The sequence below is a fragment of the Bremia lactucae genome, linkage group LG3, assembly GCF_004359215.1.
Source record: "Bremia lactucae strain SF5 linkage group LG3, whole genome shotgun sequence".
Classification (NCBI taxonomy): Eukaryota; Oomycota; class Peronosporomycetes; order Peronosporales; family Peronosporaceae; genus Bremia; species Bremia lactucae.
In genome coordinates, this window is record NC_090612.1 from 3,385,973 (window position 1) to 3,409,317 (window position 23,345).

Below are 23,345 nucleotides of genomic sequence, written 5' to 3' on the forward strand. Positions count from 1 at the left end.
CACCCTAGCACAGCGAGGAAGCGGTTTAACCTGCTTCTCTTGCGTGTAGTGCGGTAGTTGTGGTAGGCGCGTTAGCGACCTCACCCAACGCACTAAGTACTTTGGTTAAGTGTCGTCACGTGAGCGGTAAAAAAAAATCCGGCTCCTCGTGCGCACTTACCAAGTAGGAAGTAGTTTTTAGACTGATTTAGATTAAATCGTATTGAATATAAATACCTATTTTTACCAATTAAAATGTCATCTCTATAGATAACACTCAATATGTATTGCGAGCGTATCTTTCTAGAAACCTCGCGTAACGGATGACGCTAGGCGTCATCTCTCCTAATGTGAATGCACCCATGTGCATCACATACACAAGGGTTGGTCACAAATGTGAAGCACACCCGAGTGCTGGGTCTAATCACGTTTATTTAGTAATTGACCATCCCCTGAAGTGCACCAAGTGTACTTAACGGGGACAGTGTAGCATTAGGGCAATTTAAGCCCATTTCACATACATTACCTCCATTCTATTCACAAAAAAACACTATTATGTTGCTAATCAAACTTAAAATATCATTTTTTCTGGTCAACAAAGGTTTCTTTGACAAATGTTCCAAAAATGAGCAGCGACGCAAAAACGCTGAAGCTGCTGTTGCTGAGCGACCTTGGTGGTCAACTCCAGCGCGTTAACCAGCTGTGTGAAAAGATGGTAAGCTCCGACGACTGCGATGTAATTGCCGTGCTCGTATCTGGCGGGATGGTGGACAAACAGGGTCCACCAGCCTACGAGACGCGCGAGGCACTGGCGGCCGCCGAAGGAGACATGATGGCGCTTATCTCGCGACTCGAAATGATTATTTGCCGCGTCATCTACATTCCAAATGACGTACGAGTGCTTTTCGATTCAAAGATTCATGCAAGCGGCTGACAGTCCAGGCTTTGAATGTCTTGTGCTAAGTAGAACGACCCGCCCACAACCCGTAGCATCACCGAGTCAACACCATCGCTAACGCAGTACTCTTCAAATGTATACTACCAAGACGAGTGCCTGATTGAAGGCGTGAATGTAATGGGCGAAGCGCGATATTTTGAGTAAGCGTGCAATGTTTCTGGATCAATTCGAGCGTGACTCACTTGTCTTTTGGATAGATTAATTAACGACGGCAAGAATCCAATGCAGGATGGCGACATGGTGTTGGTGCTACGAGATTCAGCGGCTAAAACGCAGTTGCCTACGGTCGAAAGCAATTTCTTCGCTAGTCTACTGCCAATGTTGCAGTCCAGCAAGCAACCAATCGAGCCATGTGCGCTTGAAATCATTGGCGGCAGCAATCAACATCCTCACGCGCAGCTTCCGTTGATATATCCAGGTGTGTGTGCTCTAGTCGACAAACACTTCGAGTAGGTTAATCCTAAGTCGACCCTTTCGAGTTGTAGGCTCCCTGCGACTGGGTCAGTATACAATTTTGCAGCTCGAGAAAGATTTGTTGGAAGAAAAGTGGTGCGTTGCTGCCGTTATCTCGCATCAGCTCGAGAAACGGGACGATAATGAAGATTTTTAAACGTTTACACAATAAAGTGTTAAAGTCACAATCCGTCACATTTTTATTAATCGAGCCCATTGTATAATCCCTATTTTTACGCATATATATAACCCTTCAGGCGTACCCCTTCTCTGGGAACAGGGAACTGGGACGTACGTCGCGACACGCCGAGTTTGTGGAAGCAAAAGCTTAAGGCTGTGTGTTGTTCATGTATGAACTGGAGCCGTCGCGAAATAGTCACGAGCTGCGTGTTTGTAAGAACTCCACACGACACGAGATTTTAGATCTAAAGCCGAACCACGGTCACGAACACTTTAGTGCGAACTCGCCACTTGTTACGACTAGAATGACCGAAGAGCGAGAAAAACGGCGCCGTAGCACGGTAGTGGTAAAGGAAAACAATCATCACACCAAGAGACACAAAGATCGGAGCTACTCGATGTCGGATACGAATTCGAATATGAAAGAAGGAAAAGAGAAGGCTCCGATGTCGAACCAGCGCGACAAATTGATATTGCCTGAAGCTATTGATAGCAGTCACGGGCTGCAAATGCTCGTGCAGAAAGTAGCGGAATGCATGGCGTCGAAAGAGCCTTTGCATAGCTTGGATTGGGTAGGCTCCCTGTCCACGAGTCTTCAAGTGCCAGCATTGCTGGACTTGGCTATGCCTTTGAATGTAACAGTCGATGCGCTAGCTGCATGGGCTCGAAACGTTGACAGTGGCTCTGCGCACGAGATCCAGACGCAAAAAGCGGCATTAATCCTGGAGGTGGTGGCTAATCTACCACCTGGTACAAGCGAACTGAATGTCTCGGTCACGTCATTACCAGGAGACGAAGTATTGTCGAAAAGCGAAACCGAAGTGAAAGCTGTGATCCAAGCGGAGAACGAAGCACTTGAGCACAGTGCCTACGCTCGCGCCAATGCCGCAAAACGTGTCATTGAGTGTTTATCTTCAGCTTGCAAGGCTTACATGGATCTTCTCGCTGGCTTTGCGCAAGCAGACGATCAAAGTAGCAAGGTTGCATTCGATGTGACCAATAACCTTGAGGCAATGAGTCAAAGAGTAACGGGGTTACTTGAAAGCTGTACCCGGGACGTGAAGAAAGCGGAAGCGTTGTTGTGTGAGGCCAAGCAAACGAAGGAAGCACGCTCTCTTCAGATTGTGGAATTTGTGAATGCACGGCGCAACGAGTTGCTAGAACAAGGCGAAACGGAAGCATGTGCGACTCTCGAATCGATCGTGGGGATCTGGAAAAAGGATGATGCCAATATTCAGGCATTATGGACCGCTTGTAGCGATGGTGAACGACAAGTCAAGGAGTCGAAACAAGCATTGACAGTGGCTGAGAAGGCATTAGCATTTTACCAGAATCTCTGTACGTTGTTTCAAAGTGTGCTGGAGCGACGGGAAGCGGCGCTCACGAGCTCGTTACGAGGCCTTGACAATGCACGAACAAACTCTGCCGCTCGAGCGACAGCAGCATTGGAAATGGCCATTCCAATGCTAACACGTGCTGTGTATCGCTACTTTGACTTTCATGCCGTTCAACAAGCGAAAGCCACGGAGGAATTACTCGAACAGGAAGCTGCATTAGCAGCCCATAAGGAGTTCTTTGGAGACTCGGCTCCGATAAAAAAGGGCGACATTGAGCAACGAATTCGAGAATTTATGAACATTCGTCAAAATTCCTTGCATGTAGTTGCAGAGATTGCCGAAAAGCAGCAGTATCTTTGGAAGGACAAACAAGCAGTGCTTCCACAAGTGGTGCGTGATTTGCTAGTCCATGAGTATCGGGCGTTATGGGTGCAGCTTAGCGGACCCATGCAAGATGTAATGAAACAAGTTGTGACGACAATTGAACAAACGGGAGGTGGTGCCGTCGCTATCCAGTTACAACAACATCAACAGCCTTCGTCGAAACTTATTGTCGCTAAAATTGACGTGAAAGACTTGAATGAACAGATTGTACCCGCTTTCATTGAGCCCGTCTTTTTAGATCGCTGTGATGAGACCCGCACACCGTATCGAACCGCAATTTCAGCGATAATGGCGCCAAAAGAGAATTTGAATTCCATGGATGTCATGATAACGAATGACACCAAGTCTAGTGGGATGACTTGTGGAAGCACGGAAGAGGGAAGTGTACCGACTCATTTGACGCTTTCAAAGCCTCCTGAGTTTGACGTCGGATCGATTTTGTACTCAAAGATCACGACAGGAACGAACTGCACACAATTTGTTCGTGGGGTTGTTCTTGAACGTTTAGACAATGGTCTTTACGTGATGCAGTACGATAATGGGGACAAGTTTTCAGTGAAAAGTTCCTTTTTATTTACCAAGGAATTGGTACGTTATGTTATTCATTGCTACGGCGCTACACTAATGTGTTTGATGGTATTAGATGGAGCAAAGTCTCAAGGAAAATGCGCCGAATGAAGATGTTGAAATGAAGGAGAGTGATAACGGAAGTCGATGTGACGTGATGTAGCAACCTCTTTAATTTGATATTTAGTCCTTTGCATCATTTGAGTAGTTTTAAACATTTCTGCAACAAATCGGAATTTCGAACTGAAAAAAAAAAATGCTTTCAATGTCTTAACTGAAGTCTTGCCACCGCGAGATGAGCGTCGCGGATGATGCATGGCTGAAAAAGCTGGAGCAGCTGCAGGTGGGTGGACAATAAGGTGCTTTGCGTCTCGCGCTGACTTGGTGCTTTAGAATGAGCTGGCGTTGGCGCAATATGAGGCGCAAAAGTGGAAGGAAAAGTACCTTGTCGAGAAAACGCGACGCCAGAAAATAGCAAGGGACTTGCTGAACCTTGTTGTGCGCACAGAACCAATTTCAAGCAAGAATAGCAATGTGATTGTTGCGACAGAGGCAGAAAGATCGTTTAGGTGGCCCGCCGAGTCTACTGGGGAAGATTATTAAAGGAACTAATCTAATCACTTACTTTGTGTAGTAATACAGATCACACTGCCAATTTATTGAGCCCAACGCTTTCATCATTTGACTTTGATGACGATTCGAGCGAAGAGGATAGCGATGACACTAAAAATCATCGTTCAGAGGCTTTGCTGAGCCTTCAGGACCGAGCAAGTAATAAAAAAGAAGGTGTCTTGGAGGTTCCCGAAAAAAATTATCATCAAACTGAATTTCAAAGTTCTTTTTCTAAATTGAAACAGCAAGACCGAGAATCATTTATAAACCATTCTGATGCGGAGACGACTATTCCAGGAAGAGCGGGCCGATCATCAACTACTGGGTCTGTATTCGAGGCTCTTGGTGAGTCCTCGCAACGACAATTGAATGGAAAGAGCAAGTATTTGCAGCAGCAACGTCTTATGTATCGAATAATGTATTTAAAACCTTTACAGCACAAGCTATGGACTCGTTCTAATGGACGTCGACCTGTCGCGCATTCGATTCGATTTTCAATGAATATGAAAAAGGAGCGCATTTTTGAACGTTTCTTTGTGACAGGACTTGATATTAATGAAGCTTCTCAGCACCAAGAGTCTCTTAATCGTACTAAGTTTTGGAAACCACACGTGCTTTACGACTTTCCCGATGTAAGTGGGTTGTTCTTGATTTAGACTCGGGTTAGGATGGGTACTCACTCCGCTTTAAAGGATCTTAATGGTCCACCTGACGAATTCATTGCGGATTTCTGTTTTCCAAAGGGTGTCCCTTTAACAACGTGTACCCCTGAACAAGCGGCTTCGATCCAAGGTTTGGCCGTCTCGAAATGGTATACCGACTTTAGGTCACTACAAAACCACGTCAAAAAAGCTTCAGATACAAGTGGGTACACCTTCCGTCTCACTGGTGCAAAAGGGGAGATTCTATACGGCTTTTGTGTTGCAATCATGCACAAAGTAGCTGCCGATATCCCGTTAAAGACACTGGAGAGCCCAAACACGAACACAGCACGGAAAAAAGACGTCAATTCCACGTTATCGTCTTCTACCAAACGAAGTCGTACGTGTGTGACGTCCACGATGGCACCAATTTGCTACTGTATTACGAGTAAATTCCCTTTCTATCGCTTATACTTCACGGTACAAAACGACGGCGTCTTTGTTACGAATCGCTTGAAAAAAAGCACTGACCTGCATGTTTTTGTGTTACTTTTTTTTAACGCAGCTCTTACGACTCATTGCCGAGAACGAATTGGAGCAGAGTCGACTTGCCTCCGCTACGTCTGTAAATGGTTCACCAGAAGCAAAACGCGACGAAGAGTATGAAGTTATCATAAAGCCATTGCTTGATCTTGCGATTGAGCTTGCAGTCCACCACGAAGAAGGTCCTAACAAAGCCAAAACTTCGAGTACAACTGATACTAGCAATATGCTGTCAATTGCATCAAAGCTCAAGGTGACTTTGTTGGAACGAAAAGCTCTTTTGAGCGAAGATGCGACTATACTCATCGGAGAAAGCCAGCCAAGATCTCAATCAACAAAACCTGCGAGTCATTTTCGAAAAAGCTTTAGTACGGATGACATCGCACACGGTAATCTTGCGAACGGGCCGATTGTAGACAAATTTATGGTTAAAAGAATTGACTCAAGTCAGCCAAAGGAATATGAACGGGTACAGGTCGGTGATATTCTCGAAGCGACCGACAGCATTGCAACAAGTACGGTACCTCTAGCGTTTGGTTTATTTGTGGCGAGATTACGATGATCACGATCGGTGTCGTATCTGTGTCTGTGCTTGATAGCGTCGATGAGCTTAAATCAAACGCTGGTCTTACTAGACAAAGGAAATCGACCACTGCGCCTTCGTTTTCGCCGCCCAGTTTCATCAACAAGCCTTCTTTCGAGAAACTCGCAATTTTTATTAGCATCTTCTATCGATGTGAGTCAATTCTCCGCATATTTAGTAGCGTGTTTCTTTAATAACTTCCTGTTTGAACTCTTTTAGATCCTACATCGAGCTCGACGAATTCAACTCAATGATCCTGGTCACTGGTCTTCCGTTCGCTTACCGACATTCAACTTTAGTTATCAATTTCCTAAACGCGCGTCCGACCATTGGTCGGTTGGTGTAATGTTACGCTTCTTGTCGCCCGACCAAGTGGTCGAGATCGTGGCGTACTTGCTGCTAGAGAAGCAAGTTGTGATCATGAGTGACAGTCCAGCAAAAATCTCGGCCGTGTGTACGGCTTTGTTGCTAATGTTGGCTCCCTTTCAATGGCAGTCGACGTATATCCCCCTTTTGCCTTTCAGTCTTTTGGCGTTTTTGCATTCACCTGTACCATTTCTTGTTGGCTGCCACTCACTACTTGAGACAACGGAGTGGGGTGAGGTTTGCTTTTACGATATTGACAAGAATCAAGTGAGTGTGTCTGAAAGGATAGAGCACTTGGGTCCATCGTCAATACCAAATGGAATAGAGTTCAGTCGTTTACTTCATACAGCTAAAGCGCGATTTTGTGCGCTTCGTCCGACTGGTACGCCTTGGTATGAGCTCTCTCAAGAGCAAGAGACAGTCATTACTTTGACCATGCAAGAAGCCGAGATTCTCTTGAGTGATTTGGGCTTTGATATTTCTTGTCAGGATGTCACAGCGTCGATAGCAGGTAGGCAGCAGTATTTCAAAGCTTGAATAAAAAAGGAGTAAGCTGCTGATTCGACATGTATCTACAGGCAGTCAAAGTTTTTACGATCGATTGCAGGAAAAAGTTGCGAAAGAAGTGCGAAAAAGCAATTACGAGGACTATTTGGACGAATTTACACAAACGCAATTGTTTTGTCAGTACTACGAAAGTCTTTTAAAAGTAGAGGCGCAAAAGGAACAACACGATTAATTTTTAATGCAAACACGTCTTTTAAAGTGACGATTACATAAGCAAAGAAAACGGAAATTAATAATTGACAACTTTTTTAATTGCCTCAAAATTCCGTAATGCGTCCGGCACGTAGTGCTTGAATTAAAAGAAAAATGAATAAGGCAGCAAAATACATGACGACAAAGTGTAGATAGACGTACAGATTCATATGCAAGCGGAAAGGGAATATCGTAGCCGCACACCCGCTGGATGGGAGCTTCTAAGCTTAAAAAGCACCGCTCTTGGATACTCGACGAAATTTCGGCGGCAAATCCTCCAGATTTCTGTCAGAAAATGCCTCCAATGTGTTAAAAGACCCTCACAGCCGAATACCGGGCCTTCACGTACCGGTGCTTCGTGACTAATCACAAGCCGACCTGTTTTACGGACAGAGTGCTCAATTGTGTCAACATCCCATGGAAAAATAGTTTGTAAGTCAATGAGTTCACATTGAATGCCCACGTCCTCGGCGTATTTGCATGCTTCTTCAAGCACACGCATCTGAGCTCCCCACCCAATTACAGTGACATCCGTCCCTCGGCGCAAAATCTCGGCTTCACTCAATTTAAGCTCATACTCCCCCACTGGCACCTAGACCAGGAGTATATATTATAAACAAGTTGCATGTATTTACAGCCCTATACATCATCTCGTACCTCTCCAACTGACGCACGATATAAAGCCTTGGGCTCTAAAAAGATCACGGGATTCGGGTCTCGGATCGATGCTAGTAGCAAACCCTTGGCACAGAGTGGATTACGCGGCACGACAACCTTTAATCCGGGAGTATGTGCAAAATACGCCTCCGGCGACTGCGAATGATAGTGTCCGCCATGACCAACAGCTCCATACGGAGCTCGTAATGTCAATTTGCCGCAATTGAATTCGTTGCCCGACCGATAGCGAAATTTGGCCGCCTCATTTACAATTTGGTCAAATGCTGGAAAGATATAGTCCGCAAATTGAATCTCAGCAATTGCCGTGTGGCCTGTGGAAGCATATCCGATTGCAAAACCAGCAATTGCTTGCTCACATAGTGGTGAATTAAAGACGCGGTCGCTGCCAAACTTCTCGCGCAGGTCCACCGAGCAACGAAAGACGCCACCAAACGCGACATCTTCTCCAAAGAGCACAGCCGTTGGATCGGACTCCATGGCAAGGCGCATGGCATCGTTAATAGCCGTAAACATATTCATCTGCTGTGTTTCGACCACGGGTAGAAGATTGTCAACCTCTTCGAGACCCTGCGCAAGTGGAGTGGCCACGTGGAATGCACGGAGTAAAGGTGCGTGTTGTAGGCGGCGCTTAATTGCATTGCGAGACGAGGACAAGACGGTCATTAAAAAATTAAGAGTTTAAAGGCCTATTCAAGGACTGCGAACTTGAGTTTGAGCTTTTCGTCTGCATCAGTTGACGTGATGCGATGAACAGCTCTATACATCCGGATATTAAAAGAAAGCTTGGGTTTTCCCAAAAATGTTTCTTCAAAGACTATCCTGATGATTAGCGCTACTTTCTCAAAAACTTACACTTGAAAACTGTATCTGCTTTTCCCACCGAAGACTGTAAATAAAAAGTATACACTAGATAAAAAAGTATACCTTAAAATTGTCTGTGCTTTGTTTATCCCCAATCCGGGCATATTCAAGTTACCGACGTCGAAGTGTAACATTGTTTTAGTCTTAGCCATTGTATAATTAGACCTAAAGCATACACATATCCCGGCAATGCGGACTCTGCTGTTGCACACGCGGTATCTGGGCCAGCGTCTGGCCACTCTTCATCGCAAATTTTACGCTGGAACAATGGTGCGATTTCCTGAGATTCCTTTTAAGCTGGCGGACATTGGCGAGGGTATTGCTGAGGTCGAAGTGCTTCAGTGGTTTGTCAAGTGTGGCGAGAAGGTTCAGCAGTTTCAGAATGTTTGCGAAGTGCAAAGCGACAAGGCCACCGTGGAGATTACGAGTCGTTTTGACGGTGTCGTCACGAAGGTCCATTATAACGTAGGAGAGATGGCCAAGGTGGGCTCAACCCTCATCGATATTGATGTGAATGAGGCCACAGCTGCGACTACGCTCGTCGGCAGGAATAAAAGAGCTCTAACACCTCGTACGATACCTAAAATGACTGCTTCTGAGCCTTTTCAATCAATGCAAGGGCTTACGCCGCTGGCTGCCCCAGCACATGTGCCGTTAAGAATTGCAATTGCTCCTCGACGATTCGATGGAGATCCAAAGCTGTTAACATCCCCGTCAGTGCGGCGATTAGCAAAGGAGCACCGTATTGACTTATCGAATGTGGAAGGTACAGGGCCTCAACGTCGAATTTTAAAGGGAGATTTGCTGAACTACATTAAGACTCGAGCTGCACAACCGTCTCAGCCTCTTTCCAACTCAACAAGGCATGAAACTGCTGCTATACTAGCTCCGGAAGAAAACACATGGAAGGGTACATCCTTACAGCAAAATGTGGTGGTGCCATTGACGTCATTTCAGAAAATGATGGTCAAATCGATGAATGCGGCGCTTCAGATTCCGCACTTTGGCTACTCTGACGAGGTTCCGAGCATGAAAAGATTTACAATGCCATGAATGCGAGAGTAATGTTTCTTTGGTTTTCTGATGGTGTCAATAGATTCAAATGGACGCATTGTATGAGCTGCGAAAGAAAATGGCGCCGCTTGCAGAGACTCGTGGTGTCAAGCTTTCCTTCATGCCGTTCATTTTAAAAGCCGCATCACTGGCATTAAAGCACTACCCCATTTTGAATGCCGTTGTGAGTGAATGTGAGACTACAATCACGTTAGTTGCCGCACACAATATCTCGGTCGCTATGGACACACCGACGGGGCTCATTGTACCAAATGTTAAGAATGTTCAAGTAAGTGTGCGTTAAAGTGGATTGTGGAAAGATAAAACACTAAGTCTGTACATGTATAGGATAAGAGCATCTTGGAGATTGCCAAAGAGCTTACACGGCTCCAGTCACTGGCTTTCACTGGAAAACTTGCACCTAGCGATATAGCGGGGGGCACAATTTCGTACGTTGTTTTAATCGTTTGGTATATTGGAATGACAACTCATTATGTCTTGCCGGCGTAGAATTTCAAATATTGGGAGCATTGGTGGCACGTATGTAAGCCCCGTTCTTATGGTTCCTCAAGTGGCTATCGGGGCAATTGGTCGTATTTTGAAGCGCCCCCGCTACGACGCAGAGGATAATGTTGTGCCTGTGCGTCTGATGAATATATCGTGGAGTGGCGATCATCGTGTAATTGATGGAGCTACGATGGCAAGGTTTTCGAATCAATGGAAAGCATATTTAGAGGCGCCAGTTAGCATGCTGACTGAATTGAGCTGATCACATAAATTGACCAAACAAGCGTCGTTTTTAATGTTTTATTGAGCCATTCTGGTATTATCCCCTTCTCTTTAATGTAGCGGTCACGAAGACACTCGCGGCTTTCATTCGCACTAACGTTGAGACTCAATTGATACACCCTGATGAGAAGCCATTAGTAACACTTCCTGAAGGAGCTCCTGGGGAAGCTCTAGGAAAGCCTGGCAGGGTATGTTTGTATCACACTCAGAACTAGTGCACCTTAAGTAGGAAGGATATAATTTCGTAGTGTACCTTTGTCGCGATAATACGAGCGAAGTGGTCGAAGATAAAACCAAGACAGCGCTTTTTGAGCGTATACGCGTTCCGAATGTACGCCGACTTAGGATTGTTTTATGTACATTAGCAATAATAATAATGTCAATTACTTGCAATCGACCCGAAATAAAAATAAATAATTACTACCTCGATAATCACAACAACGTTTTCATCTGAAAGAATCTGCAGCAAAGCGGTTTCACATGCACTACCATAGAAATAATAAATAGTAAAAAACGCGCACGACATCAAATAAAGAAAATATTAGTACCAACGAAGAGTTTTCACCAGGTATTGGTCAGCTAACGCGTGCAGCTCTAGAACAAATTCTGTTTACATGGTTTAGAAAACAAGCGATACTTTTTTTACAAGCAACAGCAGCACATTTTAATACCTGCCGTTAGATCGGGTGACTTGAGAGCGACCACTTGATCAGAGTATAGAAATTCCATAAAAGCGGCAAAGACGTCGTACTATAGTAAACAGCGATAGTAATGTTTCATTTAAGTTTATAACCAAAACACAAATTACTAGACACACCGTGTATTCTGGAATAACAATCTCGGATTGGAAGCACTCCTTCATTCGACCGTCAAGCATCTTTTCCAGCGGCTCACAACGAGCGACTAAGACACAACTATGTGCGAAGAGAGGTCGGCCTTCAACGACGAAAGTCACATCGCTTCGCGTTGAGTTGTTCAGCATCTTTCGTAAATCATAACTTAATGTTCCATAGCCTCGACTTCGTGAACAATTGCTTTCAAGTGGTCCAACTAAACAAACAGAATGGTAAAATCCTGCTGCGATCTAATTTAAATCGTGATACAATGAAAGATATCACACCATGAACCTTTTCAAACGGTAATTCAACCACAATTGATTACGTGCTGCCCACCTTTTCAACACGTTTATTTCGTAATGCCGAAATAAATTGCGGGCAAAGGCAGTCCACATACGTCTCAAGACCAAGTTGGCCGTGGTTATTCCGACCAAATGGAAACACTTTTCCATCGTCTGACAGCGTAAGAGTGTGGTAACAACCGCATGCGACTTGAATGATCCTCATTCGCGATAAAGTTTTCACCAACTGCACTAAGTTATACCCAATTTCAGATCGTTTCAAACAAATTGCTTGAACCATAATACGACAACAGTAAACGCACCGTCGGTAGTGCCATGTGAAGCTTGTGTCCAAGACCAAGCTGTCCGTAGTCATTCCGACCAAACGTATACACAGCACCACCTTCCGTGATGAAGGCAGTGTGGTGATACCCACACGAAAGTTGAGGCACAACTATTTGATTAAATGGCGGAGCTAATAAGGTCGGATTGAAAACCGGTCCTGATGTACAATGAAGCCCAAGCTGTCCATAGTCATTTTTACCAAACGCAACGACCCCACCGTCTCCTAAATAGTGCATATCACGACATATACTATCAATAGTTATGATTGCATCCGCTTAAAAAAAGAAATCTTGCTCGTACGCAGTGAGGCAATTGTGTAATGCCGACCGCAACCAATTGCTAGGACCGGGTGGCGGTAGAAATAGTCGACAGGTCGAGGGAGACTCTGACTATTGTGATCGGCCATGCCAAGCTGCCCATACTCATTATAGCCACAGGCGTACAAATCTCCATTCTCCATGATAATCGCCGTATGGAAGAAACTGCAAGCAACATCGACCACACGCTGACGAGCCAATTCCTCAACTAGTGAAGCTTTCGTGACAATATTTGAATGGCCAAGCCCCAATTGGCCACACATATTATATCCGACCGTGTACAAAAGGCCATTTTCTTCATGTAATATCATCAGATCCAGCCAGGCACATATCGATATCTTACACTCCCTTACCACTTAATGCTGCAACGTGCTCACTGCCATTACCGGAAAAAACACGTTCGATGTGAAGGGAGCTCAGTCCCGGAGAAAACCGAAGTATCGGTGCTTGCCCGGTCGTGCCCATTGCACATTGCCCACTGCAACACGTACGTTATTACTGGCAGCACCGCCTACAACAGTCATAAGTAACTTGACCAAGTTCGAACCTGTCATTATAGCCGCAAGCATAAACGTCTCCACTGTCCACAAAACAGGCATCACGAATGAGGTGCACTGCTTAATCTACCGATCACCGCGTCGATATGGTACCCCACCGAATAGAAAAACAGTCTGCTCGTTCCCGCATGCTACGTCCATAACACGCTTTCCATCGCTCTTTATGCCAAGATCTACGCGTGTTGGACAGTTGCGGTTAATTCTGTCACCAAGCGCTAATTCCCCATATGCGTTCTAGACGTCTTGATCATGTTAGAAAAGCATGATCCCGTTTCAAATCAAGTCCCTCACTTGTCCAAAGCTGTAGACGCCGGCTTGATCGTCATCTTCGCCTTCGTCATGGCACGTAGCATGCGATAGCGCAAAGGCTGGCGTTGCGAGCCGATGATTCGTTGCCATTGGCAAAAAGAGTCTGAAGAGCTCCGAAATGATCCTAGAACGTTCTTTTAGTTTCGATCTTTCGTCCACGACCTTTGACGGTACGAAATCTGAGTTCTAGCAGACGAGACATGCCAAAATACCAGGACAAAGAGCTACCCGGATAAGAATCAGGAGGTCCAATGGATTACGAATGAATATCTTAGCGTCTCTAAATGAATGCGTGCTTCCTCCAGAATAGTTGGATGGTCGAGAAGCTACTAGTTGCCGCAACGAGTGTTACGCCTTACAAAACAGATTCCGTCCACGTGAATTTGATTTGTAATGCAAGTGAAAGCCAAGGCGAGATTCACGCCAGTGAAGCTGTATTCAACGCCCTTCCCAGCTTTGGTCGAGATGAGGCTGTAGTTATTTTTACTCACCAGATGCAGTTTAATTTGTGCTGACCGTCGTCAGCCGTATACCGTAGGCTATCTTTTAATAAACACCCAACCGATGCACCGAAGCCGCCAATAGTGAAATGCACTACAAAGCTCCTACGCTTCATTGACCACCAGCTGCGTAGGTTTCTTACTTCTTCTTTATTCGGATTCTTTCCCGGTCTTGCGCAAGTAAACGAGTGGCCCCTCTTGCTAAGCACCAATCATCTAAACTCTGCCATCCAATAGCGGAACTTTTTCTTCCAGATTTTTATCGCTGCAGACAGACAGGCCGAACGACTTTTGTGCCAGGTGCTTGGGATCTCTCTGCGAAACAAGTTTTAAATTTGCCGACTCGAAGGACAGTAATATTCGAATGGTGGCGAAGAAAGACCTACCGTTACTGCAACATGGCAGCTATGCGGCCCCAAGCCCCACAGCGTCGTCCGTGTCGTCTTCGTACTCGCGCGTGGCATCCGAGGAGCTCATTGTACCCGCTCCTGACAGCGTGAATTCCGTGTACTACGGCGTGGACGCTTTCTCGCCCACGCTAGTCGATTTCTACACAATGGATCAAAAGCGCATTGTCTGGTCTTCGCGTGCGCATCGCAAGATGATGACAACACTTCACCGCGCCTGGCACGGAAAAGCTTGGAAGATGTACTCTTTAAGCTTTTGGGCTAGTCTCTTTGCCATCGTGGCCTTTTTGTTCTTTATCACAGGCGCCACGGGTGAAGCCATGGCTCATAGCGTGCGGGGCTTCAATGCCGCTCGTGAGCCAGGTAACCAGATCCACACATCTGTCGACTTACCATTACTTTTCGCTGCGGTCTTTTTTTTCGCCTACCATGCAGTTACGTACCTGGAAGTTATTAATTGCTGTCATAATCTTGAAATTTGGCTAGAAGAGTATTTCCACGGCACGGAGCCTGTGTTGGAGCGCCAGTATGTCGGCTTTTTCCCAAGCCGTATTGACTTCTGGACTGCTATTATGGGTATGCTTGGATCCATGCTCTACGTCTTTGCACGTGCTTACGTTTGGGCACGATCCGACTCGGAGAATTTCGGCATTGTGAACGTCGAGCGTGATGAACTGAGTCTCATTATGGGCTACTGGGTGCCCTTTTTTGCCGGCTCGTTTTTGCTGCTACTCAGTGCGTACTTGGCACACGTAGAGGTCGTGCATCAGTGGTTTTCATGCCGCCTTACGACTCTAGAGACCTGGGTCACTGGTACGTTTAAGTTAAGGTCCTTATGATTGTAAACTTGTAAAATGCTGACTTTGGTGTAATTTGCTCAGGCTTTAACATGATGGCTATGTTTGGTTTCTTCGCATCATCAACCCTGCAATTCATGGATCCATTTTCCGTGCTCTTTCCATTTCAAGCATGTGTAGTGCCATTTGCGACGGGTTGTCTTCTTGGATTGGCTTCTAGTGTGCTAAGTCTTGTGGAGCTTGAAAACATTCATAAGCGCCACAAACACCCCGAGTATAGTCTTTACGACTCGCCTGCAGGCCGTGGAAGTTGGAGTTATGGGTCTTTTAAGCAGCAAGTATAAGTATCATAGAAGAACTTACCATTACTGATCTGCAGGAGCTGTAGTACATTACATTGGCAAAGACTCTCGATAATAAATGCTCTCCTTCTACATGGTTATCAAGTATTTCAAAGTAAACAAATATTCTGTAGCTCAATTCTAAATTAGCTAAAAAAATATTAGCCAGCAGCCACGGCTTTATCAATCAGATATAATTGCTGACGGCATCGTGCTCGAGAGAGACGTGCAGCTTGCCCACAGCTGCATTTTTCTCTTCAAATTTGCAACTTGGAGAAATTATTCATTGTTTATCAGCACTCTAGTGTTGCGTAAATTCTATTGAATCCGGAATCCTCAGCTTGTTGGGCTTCGATTTCCATTAAATTACGTAGCCGTGAACACACTACTAATTGCGCCATGAATGCGTAGAAGATGTGTAAATGTATTATTTCTGACTACACTCAAGATAATCGTGCTGCGATCATCGAGGTTCTAGCAAAACTATAGGAGAGATTGTTATGGTACAGTGTTATTCCACTGCGCGTGGCTAAGGGCTTCTCCAAGCTGCGCACGCCGCTCTGAATAACCGTATATTTAATACATGATCAGGAATTGTCTACATTTAGACACATTTTTCTACATATATACTAGCGGTCGGGAAGGAAGCTGCGGGAGCTATCGGATGTCATGCCGCGCAACATTTTAGACCGATCAATGCAAGTCGACTGCTGCCACTCGTTGCGCAAAGTCGTCCTCCATTATTGTAGGTGTGGACAAATGAGTGCTAATGAAATCGAATGCATTATGAAAACTGTTAATAATTAATTTAATGTAATTCTCATCTTATTCGATCATGGGCAATAAGCAGGCTAAACAGACACCACCTCCGCGCAGTGCCCCAACGAATGCGGCGGTATCTACTGTACCTACTCCAATTGCACCGTCCAAAACTCCTACGACATCATCTCCGCCTCCGCTAGCGACGCCTTCGCATCTGGAGCTGAAGCTAGCAGATGTATCAGTGTCCTCTGTCTTCACGCATCACGAGATGCTTTCCATTCGCAAGCATCTGGCAGCAGTCTTGAACCAGCACGAAAACGATGCTGTAGTCATTCATAAAGATGAATTCTTTCGATTCCTAGCTGGCGGTGATGGCAGCACTTCTAGCTTGTATGTCAATCGTCTCTACGCGATCTTTGACATGAACAAAAAGGGACACGTGAGGGAAAAGGTGCCATGGTGTTGCAAAGATCATCGATCTCATTGGTGGCTCTATGTTTGATTTAGGTGACGTTTGAGGACTTGATGAAGGGCTTGTCCTTGCTCAGTCCGAAGGCTGCACGAGAACAAAAACTTCGACTCTCTTTTTACCTACTTGACCCCGAGGGCACGGGCTTTATCACCAAGAAAATGACGACCGAGCTGCTACGTTCGTGTCTTGCGGAATGCAACGGTACGTAATTAATTGCATCGATACTGTGTTCAATAACGATCGTAATATGGGTATGGAATCGATGCGCAGAGCTAGAAATCTCATTAACAGAGGCTCAATTGGCTCATATTGTCGACAACACCTATACGGATGCGGATTTGGATCATAATGGTGTCATTGATTTGAATGAGTACCAGGTGCGTCTTTAGTATTGTACGAGAAGTCCTTGCCATGTTTTTAATAAGAGAGTGATATTATTTTGTAGGCTCTGGATGCGAGTCATCCAGGACTCTTTGATTTCCTCACGGTGGACGCCTTTGGCGTGCTGAGCCACCTTGAAAGGGTGCACTCCATGAACATTACCGTCCCGCAGTAAAGGTTTTATAAAAGGACTTAAATCGATACACTTTATAACGCAATGGCAAGTCTATTTTCGCAATTTTGCTTTTCCAGAGGTAGCAAAAATTGCGTACTTATTGCCAAAAGTCATGTTCAAATAAAGCTTAAGACTCTTTAATTCTTCGTCTCAGGCAAAACCACGGGCGTCATGCCCGTGAGGCCGTACTGGGCAATATATGCTTGCTGTCTCTTGAGAAGGCTCGTAGAAGTCGCACTGTTCTTCATGTTAAAGCCCCAACTCTCCTTTAGAAATGCTGTAGAAGGAGTTGAAGAAGAAGCAGTAGTCTTGGCTATAGGTGCAGCAACGTGAGGTGGGGGGAAGGAAGCTTCAGATACATTTGTCGTTTTGGTTTCTAGAGACTTTGGACCGTCTTGTGCCTTCATATCCATAGGCACGTTCTCCTTCTGCGCGGGTTTTGCCTCTATGTGAGAAGGTGCAGCAGGGGGTTCTGAAGCTTCTTCTAGCTTAAAGTCCTCAAAAGCCGCGAGCGAATCTTCTTCGTCAACCACGACCATCATTGGCTGCCCAACCGGAACGTTTTCAGTTCCCTCGGGAATGAGAATCTTCGCGAGGAACATGTCGTCCGTGGCTTCGTAGTCGACAACGGCCTTGTCGGTTTCAATTTCGCACACAATGTCACCCGCGCTAATGGCATCGCCCTCCTTGATGTTCCACTTGGACATATTTCCCGTCTCCATGGTCGGGGACAGCGCTACACAAAGTTATCGTTTCCATTAAACTGGATTAGTAAGTACATTATAGTATAACGTACAAGGGAGACCGACAACCTCATGAGGAGGGTACGAAGCAAAGCTACGCGATACAAAAGTGGTTACGCGACGCGGGGTAATAGACAATCGAAAAGCGGTACGAAGCATGATGAATATGTGGCAATGCGAAGCAATGATTTGTTAATTGTCGAAATATCCGACAATAAAGTTGCTGATTGGTTAAAACTTTCATACCCAGAATCCTCACTACAGCATTTCCCAATCGCCCTCACTTTTACCATGAGAATCTAATCTGCCGGCATTACTAGGAGATTCCTTGGAGCTACTGTCGACCGATTGCAATGCAACGAGTGTCGACAAAGCAATGGCTTCTTTCGTTATAGCGAATTGTGCTATTTGCTCCAATGGAGGTTTCTTATCGCCATTCAATATTGACGACGACTCCTTGGGCTCCGCTGCGCTGTCATGAACAGCATCTATCACTTGACTAGATTCGGTCGTTGTATAGTTGGTTGCAGCCTCTGGATTGAAAATATTGACAGGATCGATGGAACTTTTGGTAACTTGTTGCAGAGGAGCATTTGTAATCGACGTCAACGGCAAATTCGACATTGTGCGAGGACAGTCTACCTCATCAGGGTCTACCGTTTTCGAATTAGTGAGTAGAGTTGCACCTTCAAGACCAAGAGCTTGTACTTTAGCAAATAAACTTAACGCCTTGACGAGTTGAGCACGCAGAACCTCTTTGTCTTCCTCAGATGCACTGCTGATTACATCACAACCTATTAGAATTGCATTCATACACTCTTTTAATAGCCATAACGATGATGACGCACCTGTCGAGAGCCATACTTGATAAAGGTACTGGAGAAGCCGTTGTTGTTGTAGCTAATATACTAATGGGTTTTTGATGATGAAGCTGCTAATCAATACAATGTAATCAATGATTTGTGAAAAAAAAAAAAAAAATGACACACCTCTTCTTGACTTGCAAGTTGAGTACGACAAGTCCAAAGCTCTTCACGTAGCAATGTCACAGCTTTTTGCAACTCCTGCAGCTTGAGCGCATCAGCTTCTCGATTCGATTCAGCAGCAGCCGCGGCAATCGTAGCGTTAGAAGCTTTGTTTTCAGCGACAAGTACCTTTTCCTCGGCTGCTGCAAGAAGCTGAACAATCTCCAAGTTCTCTTCATTGCTCTTTTTAATATTCTTGTCCAGTTTATCAATTTTCTTTTTGCATTCAGCTAGCTGTGTCTCTTTCGTGACTACTATTTGAAGTCGCTCTTCCAGTTTTTTATTCTTTTCTTCATTGTCCACCATCTCTTTCTCCGTTGCCATCAAACTGCCAACCTTCGTTTCTAACTCCGCGACTTTTTCCAGCAAACTTGTAATCTCTTCCTTGCTTTTAGCAAGCATTTCTTCCTTTGCATCAAGCGTAGACTGTAGATTTTCATTTTCATTAACGTACATGGCCATCTTTTCACTCATTTCTCTCCGCTCTTCAAAGACCTCGGCTTCAATCCTTTGTTGATATTTCTTAGTATCTACTTTTACTTTCGTTGCAACTTCTTCAGCTATTCGCAATTCATCGCTTTCGCTGTTTTTACGGATGGCTTCCTGGATCTTTAACGCTGTTGCCTTGTCCATCGCGGCGACCTCTTCTTTTAACGCTTGATTGGCCTTATTAACTGTTTCGATACGTTTCTTCAAATCGTTGATTTGACATTCCGTTTCTTCGTCTTTCAAAACCAAATCGGACGTTAATTGAAAAGTTGCCTTGGTGGCTTTTTCCAATTTGTCCTTTAAACTCAAATTCTCTTGCGCCAATTTGTCCAGCTTTTCCCGCTTGAGATGCTCCAATTCGTCACTAAGAGCTGTTATACGCGATGTTGCGGCATGTAGCTTGAGTTCCGTAGTCCTGGCTTGAGATTCAGCAGCTACCAATTGGCTCGTTAGTTCCTGTACCGCAACCGTTCCAGCAGAAGCATCTGCAGTCTCTCGCTTGCGTTTCTTTTCCAACGAAGATGGCGCTTCTAACGCAGCGATCGGCTGGGTTATTTCAACGGATTCATTCGCGACACAAGAAACATTAATGTCTTTTGACGCTTTTGAGGCTACTACAGCTTGACTCGAACTACAAAAGAATGCAGCAAAAAAAACGTCAATACAAAAGATCGTCGGATCAATTGGGTTTAATACGTACTTGAGAATCTCAAGCTTGAATGCCATTGGAGAAACTCCTGCATACGCAATGATAGCATGATCGCAAATAGGTGAGCACATGCAGCGTAGATTGTTCGGATTACTCGCACCTGCAGGAGTTGAATTAGGTTTCGTAAAGTGAATCGTAAATCCTTTTCCCAACGTCACCGAGGCCCCTTTACCAACACGATCCGCATTCACCCAGATACCATTGCGGCTAAAATTTGCATCAATAATTTGCTTTTGTTAAATTGTGACTAGCTCTTTTGACAAAAGGATCCAAGCTTATGGCATAGTGCAAACCTATTGTCATGAAGTTTGACAGTTGGTTCTTCGTTGTTGTCTTCTGCGGCATCCAATTGAATTACGCAATGCTAGACCATCCAAACAAGCAAGTGACAAATCAGCTAAAGTGCTTGATTATTGTTAAGACGCACAGCCTCACAGTTCATAGTTGGAGCTTGATAAAGATCAGTGTGCTTTATCTTACCACACTACTGATGAAAAGCTTGTTGATTACAATATCACAGCGGCGTTTGTTGCGTCCGATCGTGGTCACTTTGTTCCGGAAATAAATGTGGTCACTATCCTCTGCTGGATGCTTCGTGATGAGCGTGAATCGGCCCCACGGCGCCACCTTGTCTTGATCCGGTGTCGCTGCCATTGGACTTATTGAAAACGACAAGGTTTAACATTGGGCAATTATCTACAATTGCGATAATTACCTACTTTTGCCGTTAAACACCTCTTCGTTATAGGTATGAAAGAATGTTTTCGGCCGAAATCAGGAAAAGGCCACGATTTGACTTGACAAACAAGTAGCGCCCCAAGAGCCCAATATCGAAAATCTAGCGGAGCTACCTAATTCCATGAAGGAATTTGATAATGGGCAGATGAGGGCAAATTAAATTCTTTTATGTTTGTTCTTACTAGCACTGCTTTTCGTCTACTTGCTCCTAGTCATGCTTTCCACACTGACTTCTTCTCTACCTCTACCCGGATTTTGTTACAGCGTGCAACCGTTGCCCATCCATCCACGCCGAGATCTAACAGCCGTTTCACTACGCCCATAAGCCTTTCTGGAATTACTTCCATCGCCTGTCCTCACCTTTTCTAACACTCCTCCTCGGATGCAGCTATCTTGAGCGCACTATCAACACATCACCAACGCCACTTGCACCTCATCGCCTTGCATCCTTGTCAATTGCATGATCCTTGGACTAGTACGACAAGCACATAAGTACGCGTATTATCGCGAGCTTCGGTGGGTCCAATGCTTTCGTGAGCAAGTCCGCAAGCATTTCTTCCGAGCGTACGTATTGCGCGAGAACGATGCCGCGCCTAGCATAGTACGAATAGCATAGCATAGCACGAGCTTGAGCCGCACGTCGTTGTGTTTGGCCTTGATTATTCTGATGACTTCTACCTTCAAAGCAGAGCCATGGACGGAAAGCCACGTCCTAAAGGTTCTTATACTTGAGCGTTAGCACAAGTTGTATTCTGTATGCAAATCTCAAGAAGTGCATATTCGCAGCAAGCGAAATACCACTTTTTGGGTGCGTCGTGGGTAAACACGGTGTACCCTCGGATCCAGAAAAGATCAACGCGATCAAGTTTGGCCTGTGCCACTTAGGAAGTTCTTCGGCTTAGCGGGTACCTGCACAAGTTCTCACGCGATTCTGCTGAAAAACCAGTTCATCTTTTTTATTTGTTGAAGTAAAATGTAAAGTGGTTATGGAACGCTGATTGTCAGCGTTTCCTTCGAGGGTATTAAGAAAAGCTTGATGCAATCGTCAATCCGGGCGATTGCTGACAAAGACCGACTTTCTTCCTTTTCATGTGGTCTGTGACGCCAGCGATTCGCAGCTTGCGCGCTACATCAATCGTACGGAATTTTCGAGCAAAAAGGATTTGGGCTCGTCTACAGAAGATCAGATCGCTCCTTAGTGCGACGCAGTGATGGGGAGACCGCATTTGACGTCAGCATACAGACGAACGTGCTGTACGTCAAAACATCAGTGACGCCGGTGGAACAAAAGAATCCAAGAGATGTTTTAATGGCGGTGATATTCGACGCAGGGTCAAGCATGCCAGCAGACGATGTGCAGAGTGGATCACTAATGCACTTTCATGCACGTATGGGACACCTGTCCCTTGACACGATTGAACGAATGGCGAAGACACCTGGTTCGGGTATCAAGATTACAAACCACAATCGGACCGTTTGTAGTTCGTGCAAACAAGGGAAGCGGACGACGAACAAACAGTCTCGGACGGACACCGGAAGAACGAGCCTATTGATCAGATCGGCGGAGTGATTTGCTCGGTTTTGAAAGGTCCGCTAACTCCAAGACATCGACTTCATAACCGCTACCTGGTTAACTTCGTCGACCGAAGTCGAACTACTGTCGCGTTTTTCTAGCACCGACGAAGGACAAGGCTAAGAAAAGATTCGAGGACTTAGTGCTGGTTTTCGAGCGCATGTTCGAGTGCAAGATACACATCTTGCGAACGGACGGAGGTGGCGAGTATAAGAATGTCAAGCAGTTCTGCCAGCGCACAGGAATTACGCGGCAAATAAGCGTAGCACAGAACCAGGCGTCCAACGGCAAAGCTGAGCGCATGCATCGGACGATACTTAACATGGCACGCAGTATGATCTTCGCAAGTCAACTCCCTCTTAAGTTCTGGGGAGACGCAGTCGAGTACTTTGCTTACATCCTGAATAGAAGCCCGGCGCGATCAAATACAGGACGAGCATCGCCAATCGAGATTTTGACGATGAAAGCGCCCGATCATCGAGAGATCGTTGTGTTTGGGAGCATATGCGCTGTGTACAGGGACCCGCAGAAGAACTCACTGGCACAGCGATCGCAAGTCGGAGTAATCATTTGAATCAGCAGCAAAACCAAGGGATTTCGTGTGTCATTACAAAAGGAAAACAAGGTGGTGACGACTCAGCACGTCGTGAACATCGAGACGCTCAATGCGGAGCAAGACATTCAGCTGCAGCGCTCATTAAAGTATGATGAGAATCAAGTGATTACGAGTGAAGTCGCAAGTCCAGGAAAAATACTCAAGAGCGCTCACAAGGAAAAGAAGATTTGGAAGCGTGAGGCGGATGGCGCGAGATCAAGGTCGATACGTGAAACTTAAGCCAGCGACC

At 45.4% G+C, this 23,345-nt stretch overlaps 9 protein-coding genes across 9 annotated transcripts; 5 read left to right on the forward strand and 4 right to left on the reverse strand.

The window, feature by feature from the left end:
* Positions 1–474: 474 nt before the first annotated feature.
* CCR75_005121 (uncharacterized protein) lies at positions 475–7,342 on the forward strand (the record flags this gene model as incomplete). Its single annotated transcript, XM_067963204.1, has 15 exons — positions 475–871; positions 947–1,077; positions 1,135–1,355; positions 1,423–1,486; positions 1,648–1,726; positions 1,753–3,879; positions 3,935–4,012; positions 4,139–4,201; positions 4,252–4,427; positions 4,493–5,102; positions 5,163–5,591; positions 5,677–6,169; positions 6,254–6,390; positions 6,457–7,114; positions 7,182–7,342. Exons 1-15 carry the CDS (start codon positions 605–607, stop codon positions 7,340–7,342), a joined length of 5,694 nt encoding a protein of 1,897 aa, XP_067814790.1. The 5' UTR covers positions 475–604.
* Positions 7,343–7,399: 57 nt separating this feature from the next.
* Positions 7,400–8,703, reverse strand: CCR75_005122 (uncharacterized protein; the record flags this gene model as incomplete). The annotated part of the gene is made up of 4 exons (XM_067963205.1): positions 7,400–7,459; positions 7,525–7,647; positions 7,712–7,954; positions 8,020–8,703. The coding sequence occupies 4 exons, from the start codon at positions 8,701–8,703 to the stop codon at positions 7,400–7,402; spliced, it is 1,110 nt and encodes a 369-aa protein (XP_067814788.1).
* Positions 8,704–9,090: 387 nt separating this feature from the next.
* CCR75_005123 (uncharacterized protein) lies at positions 9,091–10,723 on the forward strand (the record flags this gene model as incomplete). Its single annotated transcript, XM_067963206.1, has 4 exons — positions 9,091–9,921; positions 9,998–10,243; positions 10,303–10,403; positions 10,465–10,723. The coding sequence occupies 4 exons, from the start codon at positions 9,091–9,093 to the stop codon at positions 10,721–10,723; spliced, it is 1,437 nt and encodes a 478-aa protein (XP_067815284.1).
* A 452-nt stretch (positions 10,724–11,175) lies between these two features.
* On the reverse strand, positions 11,176–12,987 carry CCR75_005124 (uncharacterized protein; the record flags this gene model as incomplete). Its single annotated transcript, XM_067963207.1, has 7 exons — positions 11,176–11,228; positions 11,415–11,493; positions 11,561–11,827; positions 11,916–12,107; positions 12,184–12,428; positions 12,506–12,817; positions 12,876–12,987. 7 exons carry the CDS (start codon positions 12,985–12,987, stop codon positions 11,176–11,178), a joined length of 1,260 nt encoding a protein of 419 aa, XP_067814929.1.
* A 685-nt stretch (positions 12,988–13,672) lies between these two features.
* On the forward strand, positions 13,673–13,903 carry CCR75_005125 (uncharacterized protein; the record flags this gene model as incomplete). Its single annotated transcript, XM_067963208.1, has 1 exon — positions 13,673–13,903. The coding sequence occupies one exon, from the start codon at positions 13,673–13,675 to the stop codon at positions 13,901–13,903; it is 231 nt and encodes a 76-aa protein (XP_067814795.1).
* A 140-nt stretch (positions 13,904–14,043) lies between these two features.
* On the forward strand, positions 14,044–15,538 carry CCR75_005126 (uncharacterized protein). The gene is made up of 2 exons (XM_067963209.1): positions 14,044–15,108; positions 15,177–15,538. The coding sequence occupies exons 1-2, from the start codon at positions 14,253–14,255 to the stop codon at positions 15,434–15,436; spliced, it is 1,116 nt and encodes a 371-aa protein (XP_067814928.1). The 5' UTR covers positions 14,044–14,252; the 3' UTR covers positions 15,437–15,538.
* A 243-nt stretch (positions 15,539–15,781) lies between these two features.
* On the forward strand, positions 15,782–18,093 carry CCR75_005127 (uncharacterized protein). The gene is made up of 6 exons (XM_067963210.1): positions 15,782–15,936; positions 16,025–16,634; positions 16,703–16,868; positions 16,938–17,044; positions 17,113–17,952; positions 18,010–18,093. The coding sequence occupies exons 2-5, from the start codon at positions 16,269–16,271 to the stop codon at positions 17,221–17,223; spliced, it is 750 nt and encodes a 249-aa protein (XP_067814927.1). The 5' UTR covers positions 15,782–15,936; positions 16,025–16,268; the 3' UTR covers positions 17,224–17,952; positions 18,010–18,093.
* Positions 17,361–18,125, reverse strand: CCR75_005128 (uncharacterized protein; the record flags this gene model as incomplete). Its single annotated transcript, XM_067963211.1, has 2 exons — positions 17,361–17,959; positions 18,020–18,125. The coding sequence occupies 2 exons, from the start codon at positions 18,123–18,125 to the stop codon at positions 17,361–17,363; spliced, it is 705 nt and encodes a 234-aa protein (XP_067814925.1).
* A 29-nt stretch (positions 18,126–18,154) lies between these two features.
* CCR75_005129 (uncharacterized protein) lies at positions 18,155–20,843 on the reverse strand (the record flags this gene model as incomplete). The annotated part of the gene is made up of 6 exons (XM_067963212.1): positions 18,155–18,744; positions 18,815–18,897; positions 18,956–20,111; positions 20,181–20,396; positions 20,483–20,553; positions 20,670–20,843. 6 exons carry the CDS (start codon positions 20,841–20,843, stop codon positions 18,225–18,227), a joined length of 2,220 nt encoding a protein of 739 aa, XP_067814787.1. The 3' UTR covers positions 18,155–18,224.
* Positions 20,844–23,345: the final 2,502 nt, after the last annotated feature.